The sequence below is a fragment of the Periophthalmus magnuspinnatus genome, chromosome 22, assembly GCF_009829125.3.
Source record: "Periophthalmus magnuspinnatus isolate fPerMag1 chromosome 22, fPerMag1.2.pri, whole genome shotgun sequence".
Classification (NCBI taxonomy): domain Eukaryota; kingdom Metazoa; phylum Chordata; class Actinopteri; order Gobiiformes; family Gobiidae; genus Periophthalmus; species Periophthalmus magnuspinnatus.
The window spans coordinates 16598441-16616564 of NC_047147.1; the positions used below are offsets into that span (position 1 = coordinate 16598441).

Sequence of the window (18124 nt, forward strand, 5' to 3'; positions counted from 1 at the left end):
GAGTAATAAATATTACTGAAGACAACTGATTAATTAAATAACTTTACCACTGCAGTAAATATTTGTTTCAAGCTGCAAAATGCAAAATCACTCTTATCGGAACGTTTAAGATCCTCTGTACACATGGGAAGCTTTTGTCCCGAACACACTCTCTCCTCACGGGCTGATGCAAGTTGAATGAGTGAGCCGACAGCTGTGAGCCAATATATTACAGTATGAGCTTATTTTACATTTAATTTCTGTGCCACTATTAGCTTTGTTTTGTCCTGTTTGGAATGCTTGTATTGTCGTGTTTTTCTAGAACATCCATGAGCGCCGAGGTAGAGGATTTGTTATGATCAGCTTAGCACTGACAGCCTGCTCACCTGGTGGCTATGATGAGCTGGTGTAACTGAAGAAATGCGAATGCTAGACAAATTTAAACATTCATCTTGAATACTCTCATTACAGACTTTGAAATATGGACTATTTAGTTAAATCTGCCACTTTTGTTCTTTGACAAAAGAAAAATGTTATTCTGTCAACTGGACAAAAGTTTTAGAGTGAATACTAGCTATCACTGTTGTTTTCCTTGTGATAGCTAGTATCCTAATCAGAATCAGAATCCTTTTATTGCCATCCCGTCATCATAAGTGTGAGATCACCCATTAGGGGCCTGAACGATTAGGCAAATTATGTCTCAGCTCACACTTTGTGTAGTTCAAATAGACATAAGGGTGTGTCTCCCAGCAATCAGACCAGAACTGAAGAAGCTGCTTGGATGAGCGGTGAAAGGTCTTTACTCTTAAATTGTCCACTTGACAGAATTTACAATTTATGAGCTATGGCTTGTTGTGGAAAAATTACAATTCTAGGTTAAAAGTAAACTATTTGCAAAGCTTGGAAATACAGAAAAAGGTTTATTCTTTGTTACAGCAGATACAGACAGGACAGGGCCCAGCCTGCCCTGGCCACAGACTGGCAGTCTTTCAACGTCTTCCCCTGTCTCCATCCAAGTTCCCATCTACCCCCAGTCTCAGTCCCCGAGCATCTGAACTCTGACTATTTTATTATTTTATACCAGAATGACAATGCTACATACATTTCAAAGCAGAGTGTCTTTTGTTTCACACCTATAAGATAATGAACTTTTACACTTAGATAGGTAGAACAACAATGAGTTTCCTGTGGGATGGAGACAGAGCCTTTACACATGTTAATGTCTGGTCTGGGTCTGACAGACTGACACAGATCAAATGCTCTTAAAGACATGACATGAATATACTTAAATTTCCATCACAGGCTCATACCCGAGAAACTCAGGGAATCCACAACTTCTTTCTTATAGTTAGATGTAATTGTGTTCTTTAAATTCTTACAGCCTATGCCTGTTGTATTTTTTTTTATTTCACTTTGTGTTCTAGAATATAATTGCAATGTCTGTGTGGTAAACGTATGACAGTGTGAAGATGGCAGACTGTGATGGTGAAGGCGCCCAGACTCCTCTACAGCTGTATGAGAGACTGACAGCTCAGGGTGATCAAGTCAGAGCCCTCAAAACTGCTAAAGCTGAGAAGGTCAGGCACATATCCTCACTAGAAATATGAAGAAAAGGCATTATATTTTTGTTTATTATGTAGATGTTTTAACATGTAATACTGACACTCTCTTGCATTGTGGGTATGTACTAATTTGTACACTTTATTCTCTTACTCTCGTCATGCATATTATATCTAAAAGGTCATTTGAAGTTAATGGTTTCTGTTTTGTATTTTAGTACTACACCCTTTTTGAAATCATGTTTAGACTTTTGTTTTTACTTGGTATGATTGGCAACTTGAAGGAAATATATTCTGCAAACTTTTAGTGATTATTAAATTCTAATTTTTAAGAGTACTTTCATATTTTTGTCTTTTTAAATAGGTGTATTTTGTCTTGTACGTTTCAACATCACAACATAATCTGACTGTCCTTTTACCTCCCACAGACTGAAATAGAGTCTGCAGTCCAGTTACTGCTGAAGCTCAAAGTGGAGTACAAACAGATAACGGGTCAGGATTACAAAGCCGGATGCCCTCCCCCTGAAAACCTCCCTGTACCTGATAATGGTCCATCAGCAGAGGACGCTACTGAAGAAGATGAAGTCAACCCATGGAGTGTGACCACCACCAATGCCAAAGGAGTGGACTATGACAAACTTATATGTAAGCAGCCCACAATCTAAGAACATACTCTTTGACATATGCCAGTTAGTGAGTTAATTATTGCTTTTTAACAGTGAGGTTTGGGAGCAGTAAAATTGAAAAGGAGCTGGTGGACAGAATAGAGAAAGTATCAGGACAGAAGCCTCACCGCTTTTTAAGAAGAGGAATATTCTTCTCGCACAGGTCAGTATATGCACAACATATGAATTCATCACTGAGTATTTAGATGAACATAAGTTCTACACATTGCAGAATTTGATGTATATTTAAAGGTGTACTATGTAACTTTTCTGGTGAAGAGTCCGCTTCCTGTTTTTCTCCATGGAAAGGTCATTACGTGGTCTGGAATATTCTACAGTATGGCGTTAAACATTTCTATCGCTATGGAGAAAAGATACCATGCATGTTTTTGAGCAGTAAAAACTTCTAAAATAAAATAAATGCAATGTAGATAACTTTAATCCAATACTGTGGAACATTCTAGGCAAACTGATAACATCTCCATGGAGAGATTAACCCACCAACAGAAAAGTTACATAGTGCATCTTTAATTATATCTTGCTATGGTACAGTTACTAAATTAATCATCAAACAATGATGTTGACTGTATGAAGGGTAATGAAAAACACATGTGTATTACTCTTCTGTTCACAGAGATATGCACCAAGTATTAGACGCATATGAGAAGCACAAAAGCTTCTACCTGTATACTGGCAGAGGTCCATCGTCAGAGGCCATGCATGTGGGTCACCTCATCCCATTCATCTTCACCAAGTAAGTCCTCTTTACTGCCCATGCTGTGGAATTTCAAACATGAATCTAAAACTAAGAAAATACCACAATGATAATTGCAAATACACTCTTTTTACACCTTATTATGTCATTTCAGAAACCCAAAATAATGGTTGTTTCAATGATGTTGCACTCTTATAGTAGTTATCTAGATATTAAACTTGTATATAAGTTTTTTTTAGTATTATAACCTGCCCAAGTGAAAATATAGTATCAATAGTTTTAGATTAGTCTGTGCAGTTAATCAAATTATAAGTGAGATTCAGTCATTTTTAAATGTCGGTGCAATCCTCTGTCAGGACAAGCATAGGTTTGGAGCACACTTCAGACTTTGGAGGAAGACCTTTGAGTAATGTGTATTTGTTTTCAATTTAAAAAAAAGAAAATTCATGACCAATCAATATGAGGGAAAAAATCGTTAATGATTATAATTGTATTTATTGATTGATTGTGATATTGCCCATCAAGTAACTGGGTAGTTTTTTGTGGGGTTTTTTCACTAACTCATTTCTCTATGCCAGGTGGCTGCAGGACGTATTCGACATCCCTCTTGTTATCCAGCTGACTGATGACGAGAAATACCTGTGGAAGGACCTAAGTGTGGAGGAGTGCCATCGCTTTGCTGTGGAGAACGCCAAGGACATCATCGCATGTGGCTTTGACATCAACAAAACCTTTATCTTCTCTGACCTCGACTACATGGGGTAAATAAAATGTCTGCATTCCTCCTTTTCAAACTGAGAGTTATCTTGTTGTTATAATGTTATGTTCTCTACTTCCAGATCCTCTCCTCAGTTCTACAGGAATGTGGTAAAAGTACAAAAGCATGTGACGTTCAACCAAGTGAAAGGCATCTTTGGTTTCACAGACAGCGACTGCATTGGTAACTTGTCACTTTATACTGCATATGGATGCTGGTATAAGACATTTTTATATTCCATGTGTAGGGGTTGGCAATATCGGCAAAAGTTTAAACCTCATCATATTTGGAAGTTCCCCAATAATAATACAGGATATTTTGGCCCATTCAATTGAAATGTGCTTAAACATGATGTGTTCATTTAGGTTTAAGTATAATTAGACAAATACGCTATGCAGGATCACAAATTTGCAGATATATCACTTTGAGACCCTTCTGAAAGATCACAATAACCTTTTCAGAATTTGATATACCAGTTATTCAAATTTTGCATATTTTCAAAATATAATTTACAATAGTATGAATAATTCAATATATTCCTCACCTCTCCATGTCTAAATATATGTAAAAATACTTAAATAACTATATTCATCAGTTCATTTTATTCTATTTTCATGTATAGGAAAGATCAGTTTTCCAGCAATTCAGGCTGCTCCCTCCTTCAGTAACTCCTTCCCACACATCTTTGGGGAAAGAAAAGATATCCAATGTCTTATCCCTTGTGCCATTGACCAGGTACGCAGACTTCTACAAATAAATATAATCTTCTAATACTAATATCAATAACGTCTATAACAATAATTTTCCAGGACCCCTACTTTAGAATGACCAGAGATGTGGCTCCAAGGATCGGGTATCCTAAACCAGCCCTGCTCCACTCTACGTTCTTCCCAGCTCTCCAGGGGGCACAAACCAAAATGAGTGCAAGTGATGCCAACTCATCCATTTTTCTCACAGACTCAGCCAAACAGATCAAGAACAAGGTGACGTATATAATAATATAATTTACATTTGAGGCGAAATTGTGGAAATTGATAGGGCATAAGTAAAGCTTCAGAATAGGGCTGGCATAAAGCAGCAGTTGTAGTCAGGCCTGGCACAGATGGCCATTGACAACACAAAGGTTGACGGCTCCGTGCCAGCTGCTCCACTCTTATGTGAAACTCAAGATGGATCAGTTTAATGTCATACTGTGGAACATTTTAGACAAAACGGCTCCATGGATACGAGGAAGTGGTGGGCCCTCCATCAGAAATGTTGCATAATGCACCTTTAGCAAAAGACGAAATTAAATCTGTCAACTGGACAAATTGTTGTAAGAGTGAAGACGTTTCGCTGCTCATCCAAGTTCAGTTCTGATCAGAATGTTGGTGGACAGTGACTTATAACTATCTGAAGGGAGGGGCTAACTACGCTGAAACTATAAACAGCTATTGAATCCAGTTTCAGATTAAACAGCCCTATTCAAGGATCGTTCAGTGGTTGAATAGGATCGTTTAAGATGAAAGTAGAGACAATAGCTGTTTATAATTTCAGTGTAGATAGCCCCTTCCTTCAGACAGATATAAGGCAGTGTCCACCAACATTCTGATCAGAACTGAAGAAGCATTTTGGATGAGCAGCGAAACGTCTTCACTCCTACAACAATTTGTCCAGTTGGCAGATTTAATTTCATCTTTTGCTATGGATCAGACCTGAACAACTGAGGGATTATACAGAAATAATGCACCTTTAATTTTTTTACGCATTATATCTGCTTAATTTGATCCCACCATTCTAAACTGGCCAAAAAGATTGTCATCTTTCAATCTTTAAAAACCCATTCACCTATCATGAACACTATTATCCAAGAATGTTGACTTTAACTTGTCTCCATAAATAAATATACTATGAATTGTTTTCTGCAGATAAATAAGCATGCGTTTTCTGGAGGCAAAGACACAGTGGAGGAGCACAGACAGTTTGGAGGCAACGCAGAGGTGGACGTCTCCTTCATGTATCTCACCTTCTTCCTGGAGGATGATGAGCAGCTCGAAAAGATCCGACAAGTGAGCTACTGGTCCTTGTACAACGTAGAATAAATTTTGGCTTATGCAAGTGGAGAATGGAAATGTGTGTCACACTCTTTAAGGATGATGTCTGATGTAAATATAGATACCTTCTAAATAAGATTAATCACCAGAATAGTGTTGTAAAATATCTGCATTAAAGGAATTACAGACAGGAATAATTGAAGGCTATTTTAATAATACAAGTGATAATAAGGAAATTAAGATGGAGTCTAAATAAACTGTGATCAGCTGTTGAATCAAGAAACCCAGGCTGGTTAACTTATAATAAGCAGTTTCATTCTCAACTTGAAAAAGCAAAAATGAATTCTTCTTTGTACACAAACTATTACTCATATGACAAACGTACATTTTTGCTCACATTTTGACTTGTGTGTGCGTGTTTTGTTTTGATTTATTCATGCAGGACTACACAAGTGGAGCTTTGCTAACAGGGGAACTAAAGAAGATCCTAATTGAAACACTTCAACCAATGATCGCCACACATCAAGAGCGACGTAAACAAGTGACAGAGGAGCTAGTCAAACAGTTCATGACACCTAGGCCTTTAAATTTTAACTTTTAAATAAGATTATCACTGTATGGACATTAAACTGGAGGTTTTCAAAGCAAGAAAGTAAGTAAAATAAAATCGTGCATGTGGGATTGCCCTTCTTCATCATGAAATGTAATATATCATTTAGCCATATTTCTTTGTGCTTTTTAGAAACATGTTATGTCATGCCCAAGGTCTCCAGCCAGAACCAGGTGTAATGTGTCACTGTACAAATTCTCAGCAAATATGTAAACTGTAGCCAAGAGACAATGGCTCTGTATGAGCCATCTGTTATGTGAAATATATACAAGAATTGTCATGGGCTGCCTGTACAATGTACAATATGTGTTATTAAAATCCAACTACAGTATAACTACATGTGTGGTTTGTGCCCCTGTCTTCTTACAGGAAGATGGTGGTTGAGGCTTTGCTCAGGGTTCTCCATTGACTCTAAAATGACTGATGAAAATCAATACGTGTTTCTTGGTGTATGTGTAACTCATATCACTGGGCCAAAGTGTTGCGTGCGTTTGTAGGTCTATAATAAGTAGTCTCTGATGAAGGCAACTTATAAATTCAGTACTGAAGGAAGGATGGCAGTGATTCTGGGTTAAGTGACGGATAAAGCAGAGATATATTGCACACGTCAGAGCTTTTAAACTTACATTAATGTTCTACAAGGAAACTGGATGAAAGGCAAAACGGGTCAGTTTATCTTAAAATCCTAAACCCTGAACAAATTTACCTTGTGCTGCAAGCGTGGTTGCTGCAAGATGTGAGTTTTTTCAGCTTACAGACCCCTTACTAGCAGTGTGCATATGGCTCTTACAGGTGATAAACAAATAGCGCTGCATTTTGGGAACTGGGCATTTATGACGTACAACTGGATATTTTATTTCCTAGATGGCCACTATCTATTATCCAGTTCACATCGGCTACTCCATTCATTTTAATACATTCTACCATATTACCTGAGCAATTAAAAGCCAAGTCATTTGAACCTGATAGTCCAGTGTTGCAGTATAGTATATAATCAGATTTAACTGAAATAATAATGTCTTTGCAGTCACACCCATGGGAAATCTAAATCTAAAGCTCTAATATGACACTTGTCCAGTGTCTATAGAATATTATATAGGATGGAGTAAATTATATTAAATAAACTCTTTATTTGAACTCCTCCAACAACAGATCAACCTCTGTAAATGACGAAGAGTGTGATAAGAGTGTTGATTTTGCCAGTGGTGAAGAAAGCTGTGTGTCCGGGACAGCCAATCGCGGCGTGGGGTGGACCGCGGGCCCGGGGGGAGTTGTCTTGTGGATCCTCACGCGATTGGGCTTTCTTAAAAAGGCCTGACGCGCTGGGCTTTTTTCTGCGCTACACTCACGTCTCTACAGAAATAGCAGGGCTTGGCGCACAGACAGGAGCTGTGGTGGAAGTGAGGACACATCAGCATAGTGCCACAACGAGGAAACAACGAGGAAACCCGGAGCCCGTGCACTCCTCTAGAGCCTGTTTATCCAAGAAATCACATCTATCAACCAGACTCTAGTCACAGGAGCAAAGCAGTGATTGATCCCTCTCAAGTTTGCCCAAGTTTCGTTTTAGGCAGAGTTTGAGTGGAATGGCATTGGACTTCGCCGCGGGCTGTGTGGGAGGTGAGGATTCAACATGGTTTTCAAGTAGCATTAGCATTCATTGGCATTAGCAAGTTTTCTGAGCTTCTTGATTGACTCCTGTAGATGTCACCAAATAAACCAGTCACGTCTCAAAGTGCAGTAAATGAAACATTCTGATTTCCGAGTCAAATGTAATGTTTGCAGGTGAGAGCTGGATGTTACATTCCGCACAGGGAGTGGTGCCTTCAAGAAGTGTTGTGTGTGGCCATTCATTCATCCACGTCACGACAGGGCTTTGCATCACCTCTGTCCGAAAGTGTTGTGTTTACATGATCACATACTTCTGGGCCATGGGACAGGGCCTAATGCCTGCCCTGTACACTGATCAAAGTGGTCTTGTAGACACCCCACGCTTCAAATGTTTGGGAAAGTTGTCACATGTTTTGTGTTTGCACAAGGAGTGCACCAAGGTCCTCTTCTAGACCTCAACTGCTGCCTAGTTTGTTAGGGCCCCAGCACCCCTTGCACTCGTACGAATGCTCTATTGTATTTGTCATTTTTTGAGGAAAAATCAAGCAGTAAACAATAATGCATGGGCACGTGACAGACATCTCCAACAGTTTTCATCAAAAACACTCCAAACTTGGTCAAAAGACACAAAACCCATGTGCAATAAAATAATATCAGTTAGATTTTAAACAGAAGGTTAGGCGTCGCCATGATTAAATAATAATAATGTATATATCTTTTGCAAACACTGGGATTTTAATGGACCCAGTGGAGCGCGCGTGCACATGTGTGAGTTGAACGCGGACTACACGGTTGAACATAATGACGCACAAATTAAGATCTTTAAAATGGCTCTCTAGTGCCTTCTTTTTAATGTTGTTTTTTTTTTTTTTTTAATTCATAAAAGTCAATCTGTCGTGGACTTTTCACGAATTTATAAAGATGTTTTAGCGTCAAAAAGTGTAATCAAATTTTAAGATTATTATTATTATTATTATTATTCCTTTCCGTCAAATAAATCGCACCTGAAAAAAAAAAATGCACAAAAAATCTTGTAAATCGCCACAAAATTAGAGGTTGACTCAAATTTAATTGCATAACGGCGTCAAAAACCTCCCTGCAGAAAGGCTCAGTGGTGTCCTCCGGAAAATTCAAATGCATTTTGAGATAGGAGGGGGCGGAGGCTATTTTTTCAACGTGGACACATAAAATAGGTACCTTGGAGTAAGTGCGTGTGACGTCACCCATAGCGTTCCCTCCCCAAATGAAGCCCATCCAAATTTGGAATTCAAAGTATTCAAAGATTCAGAGTATCATGGCAACCAAAGAGCCAATCCGGAGCAAGACTGTTGAAGGTAACGTTCCTTCCAGCCTGAATCACTGGTTTGGCAGGGGGTGGGCGCTTAGCAACACTGTCAATCAAGGCTGTTGCTAACACTCGCAGGAGGACCACAGCAACAGGCACCTGATTTGTCTGGTCTTGATTTACGGCCTAAATAAAAACACCAGGATCATGTAGAGCACAGTATATGAACATTTTAAGACGAAAATGATGAGCCTGAAGGCAATAGTTACTGAGTGAGAGAGAATGTTTTCAAAGGAGCCAGAAGTGCATCCAGGCTGGCTTCCTATTTGGAATGCAGTGGCTACCGGATTAGGTATGTCCGGTCTATGATGGGTACATAGAGCATCTTGTGGTGGATGAAAAAGAATATTATGACACCGTGTGTCTGCCATATTGTCCCAAACTTGAGTGTTCCAAAATCTAGCCTTCATACAAACTTATCCTAGAGTTTTTATTCAACGGACTCCAAGGTATGAGGTGGCATTTGTCCTGATCATCAGGACAAATTCGGGGTCAAAAGTTGTTAAAAGAATTTTTCAAATTCTTAATGTGTGGTCATAACAAACCTTTAACGAAGCAGCCATTTTGAAAGTATAAAAAAATATCTAATCTAGATAGATCCAATGTAGCTTTAGGCATTTTGATGACCTGGACACAATATGTAAATTAAACTTCTATCTTTTAAAATGACTCTCCGGCTCACCCTGCAAAGTTAAAATGCAATGGAAAAATTTTGTTTGTCATAGACTAATACAATTTGGTAAGCACATTCGTATATATGATTCTGAGCAAAAAAGCCAATGAACACCATGCAGAATCTGCAGCCACATTTGCATGACCACAAAAAAATGTATTTGTCATAATTCAAAGAAATCTGCTGGCACATTATTTGTGTCCTTGAGCAAAAAGGTCTATGTGGCTCAAAGACTCCAAACTGAGGCAGCATGATCAGTACATACCTGTGATCAAAGGTTAGAATAAAAAGAATATACATAAGTTTTAAGGTGTGGTCATAATGAGCTCCTAACAAAGCGGCCAATTGGAAAGCATAAAAATACCTGCAACCCTTTTTTAAACATCGTTGAATCTGAACAGACCAAATGCAGTATTTGTGTATTTTAATGAGCTGGACATAATGAGATGTGAATTGGACATTTTTTTTTTTTTTTTATCTCTCTCCAGGGCTCCTGCAAAGTTAACATGGGACAAACATTTATCTACAATGTCAAGCCAGAGTTGATGGGCAGCCCTCCCACTAAAACGTGTCCTTCACAGTCTCAAGTGTTGTGAGGGCCCTTTATAACTGCTTGTGTTAATTTTAGTTCATTCTTGTTTGTCCTTTTTAGAATCAAATTGAATTAGAATCAGATGAGTATGGGTTCTTTTTAGTCCTTTGTTTGATTTTCTATACTTGACCTGGTGGCTTGTTGCAGGTGCTGCTGGGGTGTTGGTGGGACATCCTTTCGACACTGTGAAGGTGGGTGTTGGATACTTCTGTCCTGTTCATGACATGTACACTGTTGTAGATTTGTGGTCAGACTGGTGTTTGCTGCATGGAATTGATTCCTATAAGCCTAAGGTACACACATACTTTGTCTTGGTTGAACTCAAGATTGCTAATATTTTTTTTCAAACTGAACTATAGATGTATGAAGTAAAATGGTGCTTTAGGAATTACACATGTATTTGATATTGGAGAAAGATTCTGAATGTAAAATTGTATGGAGGCTCAAAGTCATGTAGAACACTGAAACACTGATGTACTGCGCTGCTCATGTTTTCAAAGCACACATTCTTCTGAATGCACTCCCTAACCTTACACATGCTGTAGACTCTGGGCCTGGGAACCTTGTATGACCAGATGCTTCCATCCTTACACTACACTTGCAAAAACACACTTAGAGTTTTGAATCTTTCTCTATGGACAAATAAGGAGTTTCCTAGCAAACACAATGTTACTTGAGTTTAAGTTAATCATTTGTCACCCAGTAGACTAAATTAGGCTTGCATTGTGTTTTAAAAGGGCAGAAAACCTGGAATAATGTGTACAATGCTTTCAATGTGATTTCTTCCTGAGTGGGTGTGTGCTGTGGGGCTGGGGGAGGCTGTTTTAACAGTGCCAGTGTCACTGTGTTGTAGATGAGAGAGAGACATAAACGCGCTCTCCACGGAAATAGAACCTAGTAAGTACGGTCAAGGTCTTCTTTCTCTCCCCTGTCTCCCCCCGCTGTGAACTGATGAGTTTTGTCCCTTTGAATGTACCCTCTCCCTTCAAAGAAACCTTCATAGCTTTACTACATGAGTTGTATCTTTTTAATCCCTCTATGTCCCAGTAACACTGTGCCTTTATTCTTAGGTGCGACTTCAAGTTCAGAATGTGGACAAACCCCTTTACCGCGGAACATACCACTGTTTCCAGTCCATTATTCGCCAGGAGTCGGTAAGATACACTAGCTTTACTGATATTCAATAATCTTTATCTTGTTGCCCACATATATTAATCCAAAAGTCAATAAATAAAACCTACAATTTTAAACACTTTGTCTATAGTAAACTGCATTAAAACTGAGATGTTCCACTTTCTACCATGTGCAGTCAAGGCCATAATGGAATAGACTCCACCAGGGGGGCATGTGCCTATAGTGTGCCAGCTCCTGACATGGGGCAGGGCTGTGGTGATGAAGAGGGGGTGGTCTTTTTGGTGAGGTCAGCCAGGATGTCTGGCCTAAATTAAGCATGTGCCATTTGAGTAAGTGGGCTAAGCTTGGTCTCAATACATTTGTCCTCTCTTCCACTGTGCTACTGCAAGTGTGAGTGGTACATTTAGCTTGTATCACAGACCAAATAAACAGTCTTGACCCGTTCGCAGAAGGATGGTGTATGTATTATAATTCAAATCTAATGACATTTTAAGTGTGTTTTCATTATGCTACAGTAGAACAATAGAAAAATATCTCCACTTATGTGTCCTAGTTCTGACTGTGAAGATGGGTACTCTGTTTGGTTGAATAGAAGGTGCAGTCTCAGTCCAGAGGATGTATACTTCATTAGCAGCAGATCCAGTATGTTGGATCTGTTGGTCAGCCTCACATTCTGCAGGAGAAATACAGCTGCTGTGGTCACGGGGGCTTTTTAATGCATCAGATCAGTTTAAAGCCAAGAAGTGACTGGGCATGCTGAGAAGTGCACCTCTATCAACAGCTGTCAGCTACATTTCCAATGGCAGCAAGCTTGCTACATTCCACTCTTTGGGATAATGATGAAAATAAAATGGTGTTCTCTGTGACTTGTGTTGTAGGCTCTGGGACTGTACAAAGGCCTGGGCTCTCCCCTGATGGGCCTAACCTTCATCAATGCTATAGTGTTTGGGGTGCAGGGGAACGCCATGAGGAAGCTGGGCCGGGACACCCCTCTCAACCAGTTCCTGGCCGGAGCGTCTGCTGGGGCAATTCAGTGTGTCATCTGCTGCCCCATGGAACTCGCCAAGACACGCATGCAGATGCAGGGCACAGGGGAGAAGAAGTCCAAGAGGAAGCTATACAAGAACTCTCTGGACTGTCTAGTGAGAATCTACAGGAAGGAGGGGCTGCGTGGCATTAACCGGGGCATGGTGACCACTCTACTGAGAGAGACTCCTGGTTTTGGGGTCTACTTCCTGACCTACGATGTGCTAACACGGCATTTGGGCTGTGAGCCAGAAGACTCCTACATGATTCCCAAGCTGCTGTTCGCTGGTGGGATGTCCGGAATTGCCTCTTGGATCTCCACCTATCCAGTGGATGTAATTAAGTCCCGCCTCCAAGCAGATGGAGTGGGCGGGGTTAATAAATACAGTGGCATTATGGACTGTGTTCGGCAGAGCCTTCAGAAGGAGGGCTGGAGGGTCTTCACTCGTGGGCTCACGTCCACACTCCTTCGAGCCTTCCCTGTTAATGCCACGACCTTTGCTACAGTGACTCTGTTCCTCATGTACATGAGGGAGGGAGAGGAGTGCCCCATCCAAGACTCGGAGCCCCCTAGTGTCCCACTGCAGTCACTGCAGCCTCAGTCCCAGCCCAGCAGTATGTAAGGCTCCACTTATTTGCCATTCAAAGTGATCCTAGGTTTTAATGTAATGGTCTATTTTAATAAGACTATACAATATATGTAAATATTGTCAGTTTTGTACAGTATTTTTCTTTTTTCTTTGTTACAATGGCTTGTTACAAGTAGAGTGGGAAAACTTGTAGATCAAATCTAAACCGTATCAGTACACTACACTTTTTTACTGCTAAGCAGTGGTGGCCCTTTTGTAAAGAGTCTTTGGAGAGGTACCCCTCTAGTTGGTTACATAGGCTTCCATACTATTGTCATTTTTGTACACAATTAAAGCAGTAAACTTGGTTTAAGGGTTAAGTACTGAATTGTATAAAATGTATTTCTTTTAATTTATAATGGTTTAGGTTTTGTTTTAAATTTTATAATGGTTAAACCAATCATGCAGTAATGTCTTTGTCAATATTTATTGTACCACAAACCATGTCAATTCATGATCTGATGCCAAAAGACCTTTTTAAATGTGTATATATTTATTGTAGCTGTTGCTACAGTACTTTATCTTGTTACTACTTTTAAGCAGGTGTCCCATGGCATTTGTATTTATTTTATTATATTATTTCTGTTTGCTGTGATTCTCAAACAGTTTGTCTAAACTGTGAGTCAGTGACACAAGCACTGTTAGTCCACGCTGCTTCTCTTCAGCAGGTCAACTCCAGGAGGGGACTATTTAAGTGATATTTAATAAATAAAGCATTTGTCTATGCGTGAGTGGAGCCCGCTGCTGCTGCTGCTCCATGCTCTTGCTGATTGAATGTTATCGGGTTGGTGCAGCTTTGATGCTCTTCCAAAGGCAAGTGTAAATACTGTGAATTTCTATAGACTAGGTCTCATGCTCTCTCCGGGTGGGTGGTGAGTCTCTGTCCCAAGTGGAGGAGTTCAAGTATCTCGGGGTCTTGTTCACGAGTGAGGGAAGGATGGAGCGGGAGATTGACAGGCGGATCGGTGCAGCGTCTGCAGTGATGCGGTCGCTGTATCGGTCCGTTGTGGTAAAGAAGGAGCTGAGCCGGAAGGCGAAGCTCTCGATTTACCGGTCAATCTACGTTCCTACCCTCACCTATGGTCATGAGCTCTGGGTAATGACCGAAAGGACAAGGTCGCGGATACAAGCGGCTGAAATGGGTTTCCTCCGCAGAGTGGCCGGGCGCACCCTTAGGGATAGGGTGAGGAGCTCGGTCACACGGGAGGAGCTCGGAGTAGAGCCGCTGCTCCTACACGTTGAGAGGAACCAGCTGAGGTGGCTCGGGCATCTGCTCAGGATGCCTCCTGGACGCCTCCCTAGGGAGGTGTTCTGGGCATGTCCCACCGGGAGGAGGCCCCGGGGAAGACCCAGGACACGCTGGAGGGACTATGTCTCTCGGCTGGCCTGGGAACGCCTTGGGGTCCCACCGGAGGAGCTGGAGGACGTGTCCGGGGTGAGGGAAGTCTGGGAGTCCCTGCTTAGACTGCTGCCCCCGCGACCCGGCCCCGGATAAGCGGAAGAAAATGGATGGATGGATAGGTCTCATGTTTTCTACTGTACATTTGTTTAGTCAATTCTTTTTTTTTTGTTAACACAAAGCACACTGTGCTCTCCTGGTGGTTGCAGAGTATCACATGTCTGTTGTACTGTTTGTACATTTTAAAACTTATTTCAAGTAAAACCTAAGTACAGTAGTTTATGGTGATTTTGTGAATTACTTTGCACATTTTGGTGTAGAGTCACTTGCCTACGCAAAGCTACTTTTACAAAACCAATACAACAGCTTCTCCTGTTATTGGTTAATATAAGAATGACGGGGTACAGTAAGATGCCTGTAAACCATTAACCATTATTTAGATGTCTAACTTTGTCCACTAATAAAGTGTGTTTACAGTAATGGGCATGTGGGGAGTCAGTTTTGTATTCTTCAGTGGATTCTGTCAAATTCCTAATTCCTTTACTACAAAAGTGGATCTCAAGCAACAGGTTAGACCCCTGCAGGTGATTTAATCCTGACCCCTAGTGGTTACTTAAGCATATTACAAATGAGCAACTTCAGGAAAATATATGCACCTACACCCAACTAAAATAAAACGTTGTTTTTTTTATTATAAAATATAAATTACTTTAGTTGTGCTTAAATACACAAACACAAATTCTTATTACAGCAAATATATTTTATCCCTGATTTTACAATCAAAGGTGGTTACTTTTCTAAATACATTTACAACCAACTTTATGGCCTATGTATTGAAAAATGTAAAATTCAATTGCTATGCCAGTCCATCCAATATAAACCATAGTAAATCACATTATTAGTTCTTGTTTACTACTGGACTGACAACTATAAACCAGAATGCAGCATTGTATCATTAGTATATTGCACATTTCCTTGGCTTGTTCTCATTTCATTGTGAATAAGCTTGTGTTCATTCTATCTTGAAGTGTTCATGAGAAAAGAGTCACAAGAATATCTCAGAAATGTGTAGACCTCTTCTGCCCTGGAGCGACTCATGCAGCCTCCCTTTTGTACGGCTTCAATGGAACTGAAAGGTGAGAACAGAAACCATTATTATGCTGTCCTAATCATATGACAGGTTATTAATTAATAACATAACTTTAAATTTAAGATTAAAATACTAGTTTGACAATTTTAGTGAAGTTATAGTTTATAATTTTTCTTGATTGGACATGGACAGCGGCCATCATACTGTAAACAAGGGCCAAAGCTCACCTAATTTACACAACAGTTATTAATCAACAAGACTTATTTTTTCCTAAAGGTACACTGTAACTGTAAGTGGCATGTCGCCTGCATGATTCCGTAGAAGCTATACTTTGTAACATACTGTGGAGTATTATAGCCAAAGGAACATTTGGAAACAAGCAAGGAGGAGGCCCTCCTTCAGACCAAATAAGAGTCAAGGTTGTGGAGATGAAAGCCCCCCCACAATAAGGACGTTGTATTTAGGACCAATAAAAACTGCCAAAAAAACAGGCTTATATTTTAGTATATTTTTGGCTAAACACATATAATGGCTTTAAATTAATGTTAACATGGTCACACAAATGTGTTTTTTTTTTTTTTCTTTTAGAGTCAAAGCCAACTGTTGAAATGATGGCTGCTATTCAATTTTGTAGAACAACTTCCTGAAATGTTCTTTTCTTCCCCCAACCTTTGTTCACAAACTACCACTGGACTGATATAAAACTATGATAAATATTCACCGCAAGTAGAAAGAAGTAGAAAAAATGAAAAAAATGTCATATGTACTCTACCGTTTCAATTGGATCCTAACCTGTTTACGAGCTGGCTTATTGTTCTGAAGTTGTGGCACAAGCTGAGCGCGTGCACGTAGTTGACCGAGGGTAAGTTGAGATACATCTGCAGAGCCTGTTGCCGGAGCGCGCCTGCCACGTCCAGGGGAACAGAGATCCCATGAGACTTCCTCTGTTCTAGCCGGGCCAGCTCCACCAGCAGGGCGGCGCTGTCTTCAGGGCCATTGGACCACAGCAATCTCAATCCTGAACGAACCAGAGCGGCCAGAGTACTGTCATAGTAACGCGTTCTCTGGAATGGCCGTGCTGTGTCACCTATAAAAGCAAGCACATCTACGTAAGGTACATGTACGGTATAATATGCACTGTTACATGGATCAGATTTGTGCAATAAAAAGTCGGCTTGCCATCCATTCCAAAATTTTCACCCAGAAATTGGCACATTCTCAGAACATATTTCTTTTGTCAGTGTGTTTATTGTGTATTTGTGTGTATTTTCCTATTTTATTCCTATTTTATTTAAGTATTTAATTTATTAGTTCTAAGCCAGCTGTTAAAATATTATGGATCATTCAACTCTTATACTTAGAAATGTGTGGACACTGAGGAGTCATGCAGAGTAAATGAGGCTAAAAACAATAGCTGCTAGCACTGGAGGTCTGCAGTGAAGGAAATGTGGTACTGGCAAAGATGAATGGAACAGACTACATTCAAGGTCATGCCGTGTTTTGAGCTTTCAAAAGGAGACTACTGGATACTCTGGAGTAGTCAAATATGCAAGGTTGAAGCATCTAGCAGTGTTTATTTTTATGCAGAAACATTAGAACTTGCTTAACTACTAAAACAAAAATCAGTATAGTTATTATTCATTTGTGATTTCAAAATATAGATCCTAAGTGTTAGTGTTGACAATAACCAACCTGGCTTAATACGGTCCTTTTCTACAATCAAGCACACTCTTTCAAACAGCGTCTGCAAGCTCTTAACTCTCTCGACCAATCGCTTCCTGTTCTGAGCAGAGGCAACATCTGATTGGCCCTGTCTCTCCACAGCCATGCGGGCGCTCACGATGATGTAGCTACTGTCCAGAGAGCACACATGGACCGTGGCTGAGTGACGCTGCCGCAGACAAGTCACAAGCTCCACAGCTCCTGTCAGGCACCGGCTGTCCACCAGGAGGCGCACTGGGCCCACTGTGGTGGTGTGAGGGGGGGCTCGTGCAGAGGCTGAGGGGATGCTCTGGGGAGGAGAAAGACTAGATTAAATTATATATATATATATATATATATATATATATATATATATATATATATATATATATATATATATATATATATATATATATATATATATATATTTATATTTATATTTATATATATATATATATATATATATATATATATATATATATATTTATATATGTATATATTTATATTTATATATTTATATATATATATTTATATATCGAGCGAGAGCGAGCGAGAGAGTGAGAGAGCGAGAGAGAGAGAGAGAGAGAGACTTTTTAAGTATCTAGT

General features: G+C 39.9%; 3 protein-coding genes across 7 annotated transcripts in view; 2 read left to right on the top strand and 1 right to left on the bottom strand.

Moving 5' to 3' along the window:
- The window catches only part of LOC117390486 (mitochondrial basic amino acids transporter), a 222062-nt gene extending 207236 nt beyond the window's left edge, over positions 1 to 14826 (top strand). The window contains exons 2-5 of one of the 3 annotated variants that reach the window (XM_055230929.1): positions 7705 to 7938; positions 10687 to 10730; positions 11610 to 11693; positions 12552 to 14826. In XM_055230929.1, coding sequence (XP_055086904.1) covers positions 7905 to 7938; positions 10687 to 10730; positions 11610 to 11693; positions 12552 to 13322 — 933 coding nt within the window. In that variant the 5' untranslated portion in view covers positions 7705 to 7904 and the 3' untranslated portion in view covers positions 13323 to 14826. Of the gene's footprint in view, positions 1 to 7551; positions 7939 to 10686; positions 10731 to 11244; positions 11437 to 11609; positions 11694 to 12551 lie in introns of those variants that run through there. The other 2 variants (XM_033988235.2, XM_055230930.1) reach the window with 2 other exon arrangements.
- On the top strand, positions 100 to 6605 carry LOC117390676 (tryptophan--tRNA ligase, cytoplasmic). 3 transcript variants are annotated; one of them, XM_033988458.2, is made up of 11 exons: positions 100 to 213; positions 1442 to 1556; positions 1967 to 2183; positions 2258 to 2366; positions 2838 to 2957; positions 3497 to 3679; positions 3758 to 3858; positions 4298 to 4410; positions 4485 to 4658; positions 5583 to 5723; positions 6151 to 6604. In XM_033988458.2, the coding sequence occupies exons 2-11, from the start codon at positions 1449 to 1451 to the stop codon at positions 6307 to 6309; spliced, it is 1425 nt and encodes a 474-aa protein (XP_033844349.1). In that variant the 5' UTR covers positions 100 to 213; positions 1442 to 1448; the 3' UTR covers positions 6310 to 6604. The 3 variants fall into 3 exon arrangements, with proteins under 3 accessions (XP_033844349.1, XP_055086899.1, XP_033844350.1); XM_055230924.1 differs by having other exon boundaries at positions 105 to 181; positions 6151 to 6605; XM_033988459.2 differs by having other exon boundaries at positions 155 to 195; positions 6151 to 6605.
- A 570-nt stretch (positions 14827 to 15396) lies between the features above and the next one.
- Positions 15397 to 18124, bottom strand: part of fancm (FA complementation group M) — a 32545-nt gene continuing 29817 nt past the window's right edge. Inside the window, exons 22-24 of the mRNA XM_055230920.1 lie at positions 17510 to 17828; positions 16610 to 16904; positions 15397 to 15856 (exon numbers count right to left, since the gene is read on the bottom strand). Coding sequence (XP_055086895.1) covers positions 15745 to 15856; positions 16610 to 16904; positions 17510 to 17828 — 726 coding nt within the window. The 3' untranslated portion in view covers positions 15397 to 15744. The remainder of the gene's footprint in view (positions 15857 to 16609; positions 16905 to 17509; positions 17829 to 18124) is intronic.

Bases quoted from the DNA above. Each gene is read 5' to 3' on its own strand.
- LOC117390676 (XM_033988458.2), top strand. From the start codon at position 1,449: ATGGCAGACTGTGATGGTGAAGGCGCCCAGACTCCTCTACAGCTGTAT. The intron at 3,859-4,297 runs GTAACTTGTCAC...TTTCATGTATAG, and splicing joins CACAGACAGCGACTGCATTG to GAAAGATCAGTTTTCCAGCA. The intron at 5,724-6,150 runs GTGAGCTACTGG...TTATTCATGCAG, and splicing joins AGCTCGAAAAGATCCGACAA to GACTACACAAGTGGAGCTTT.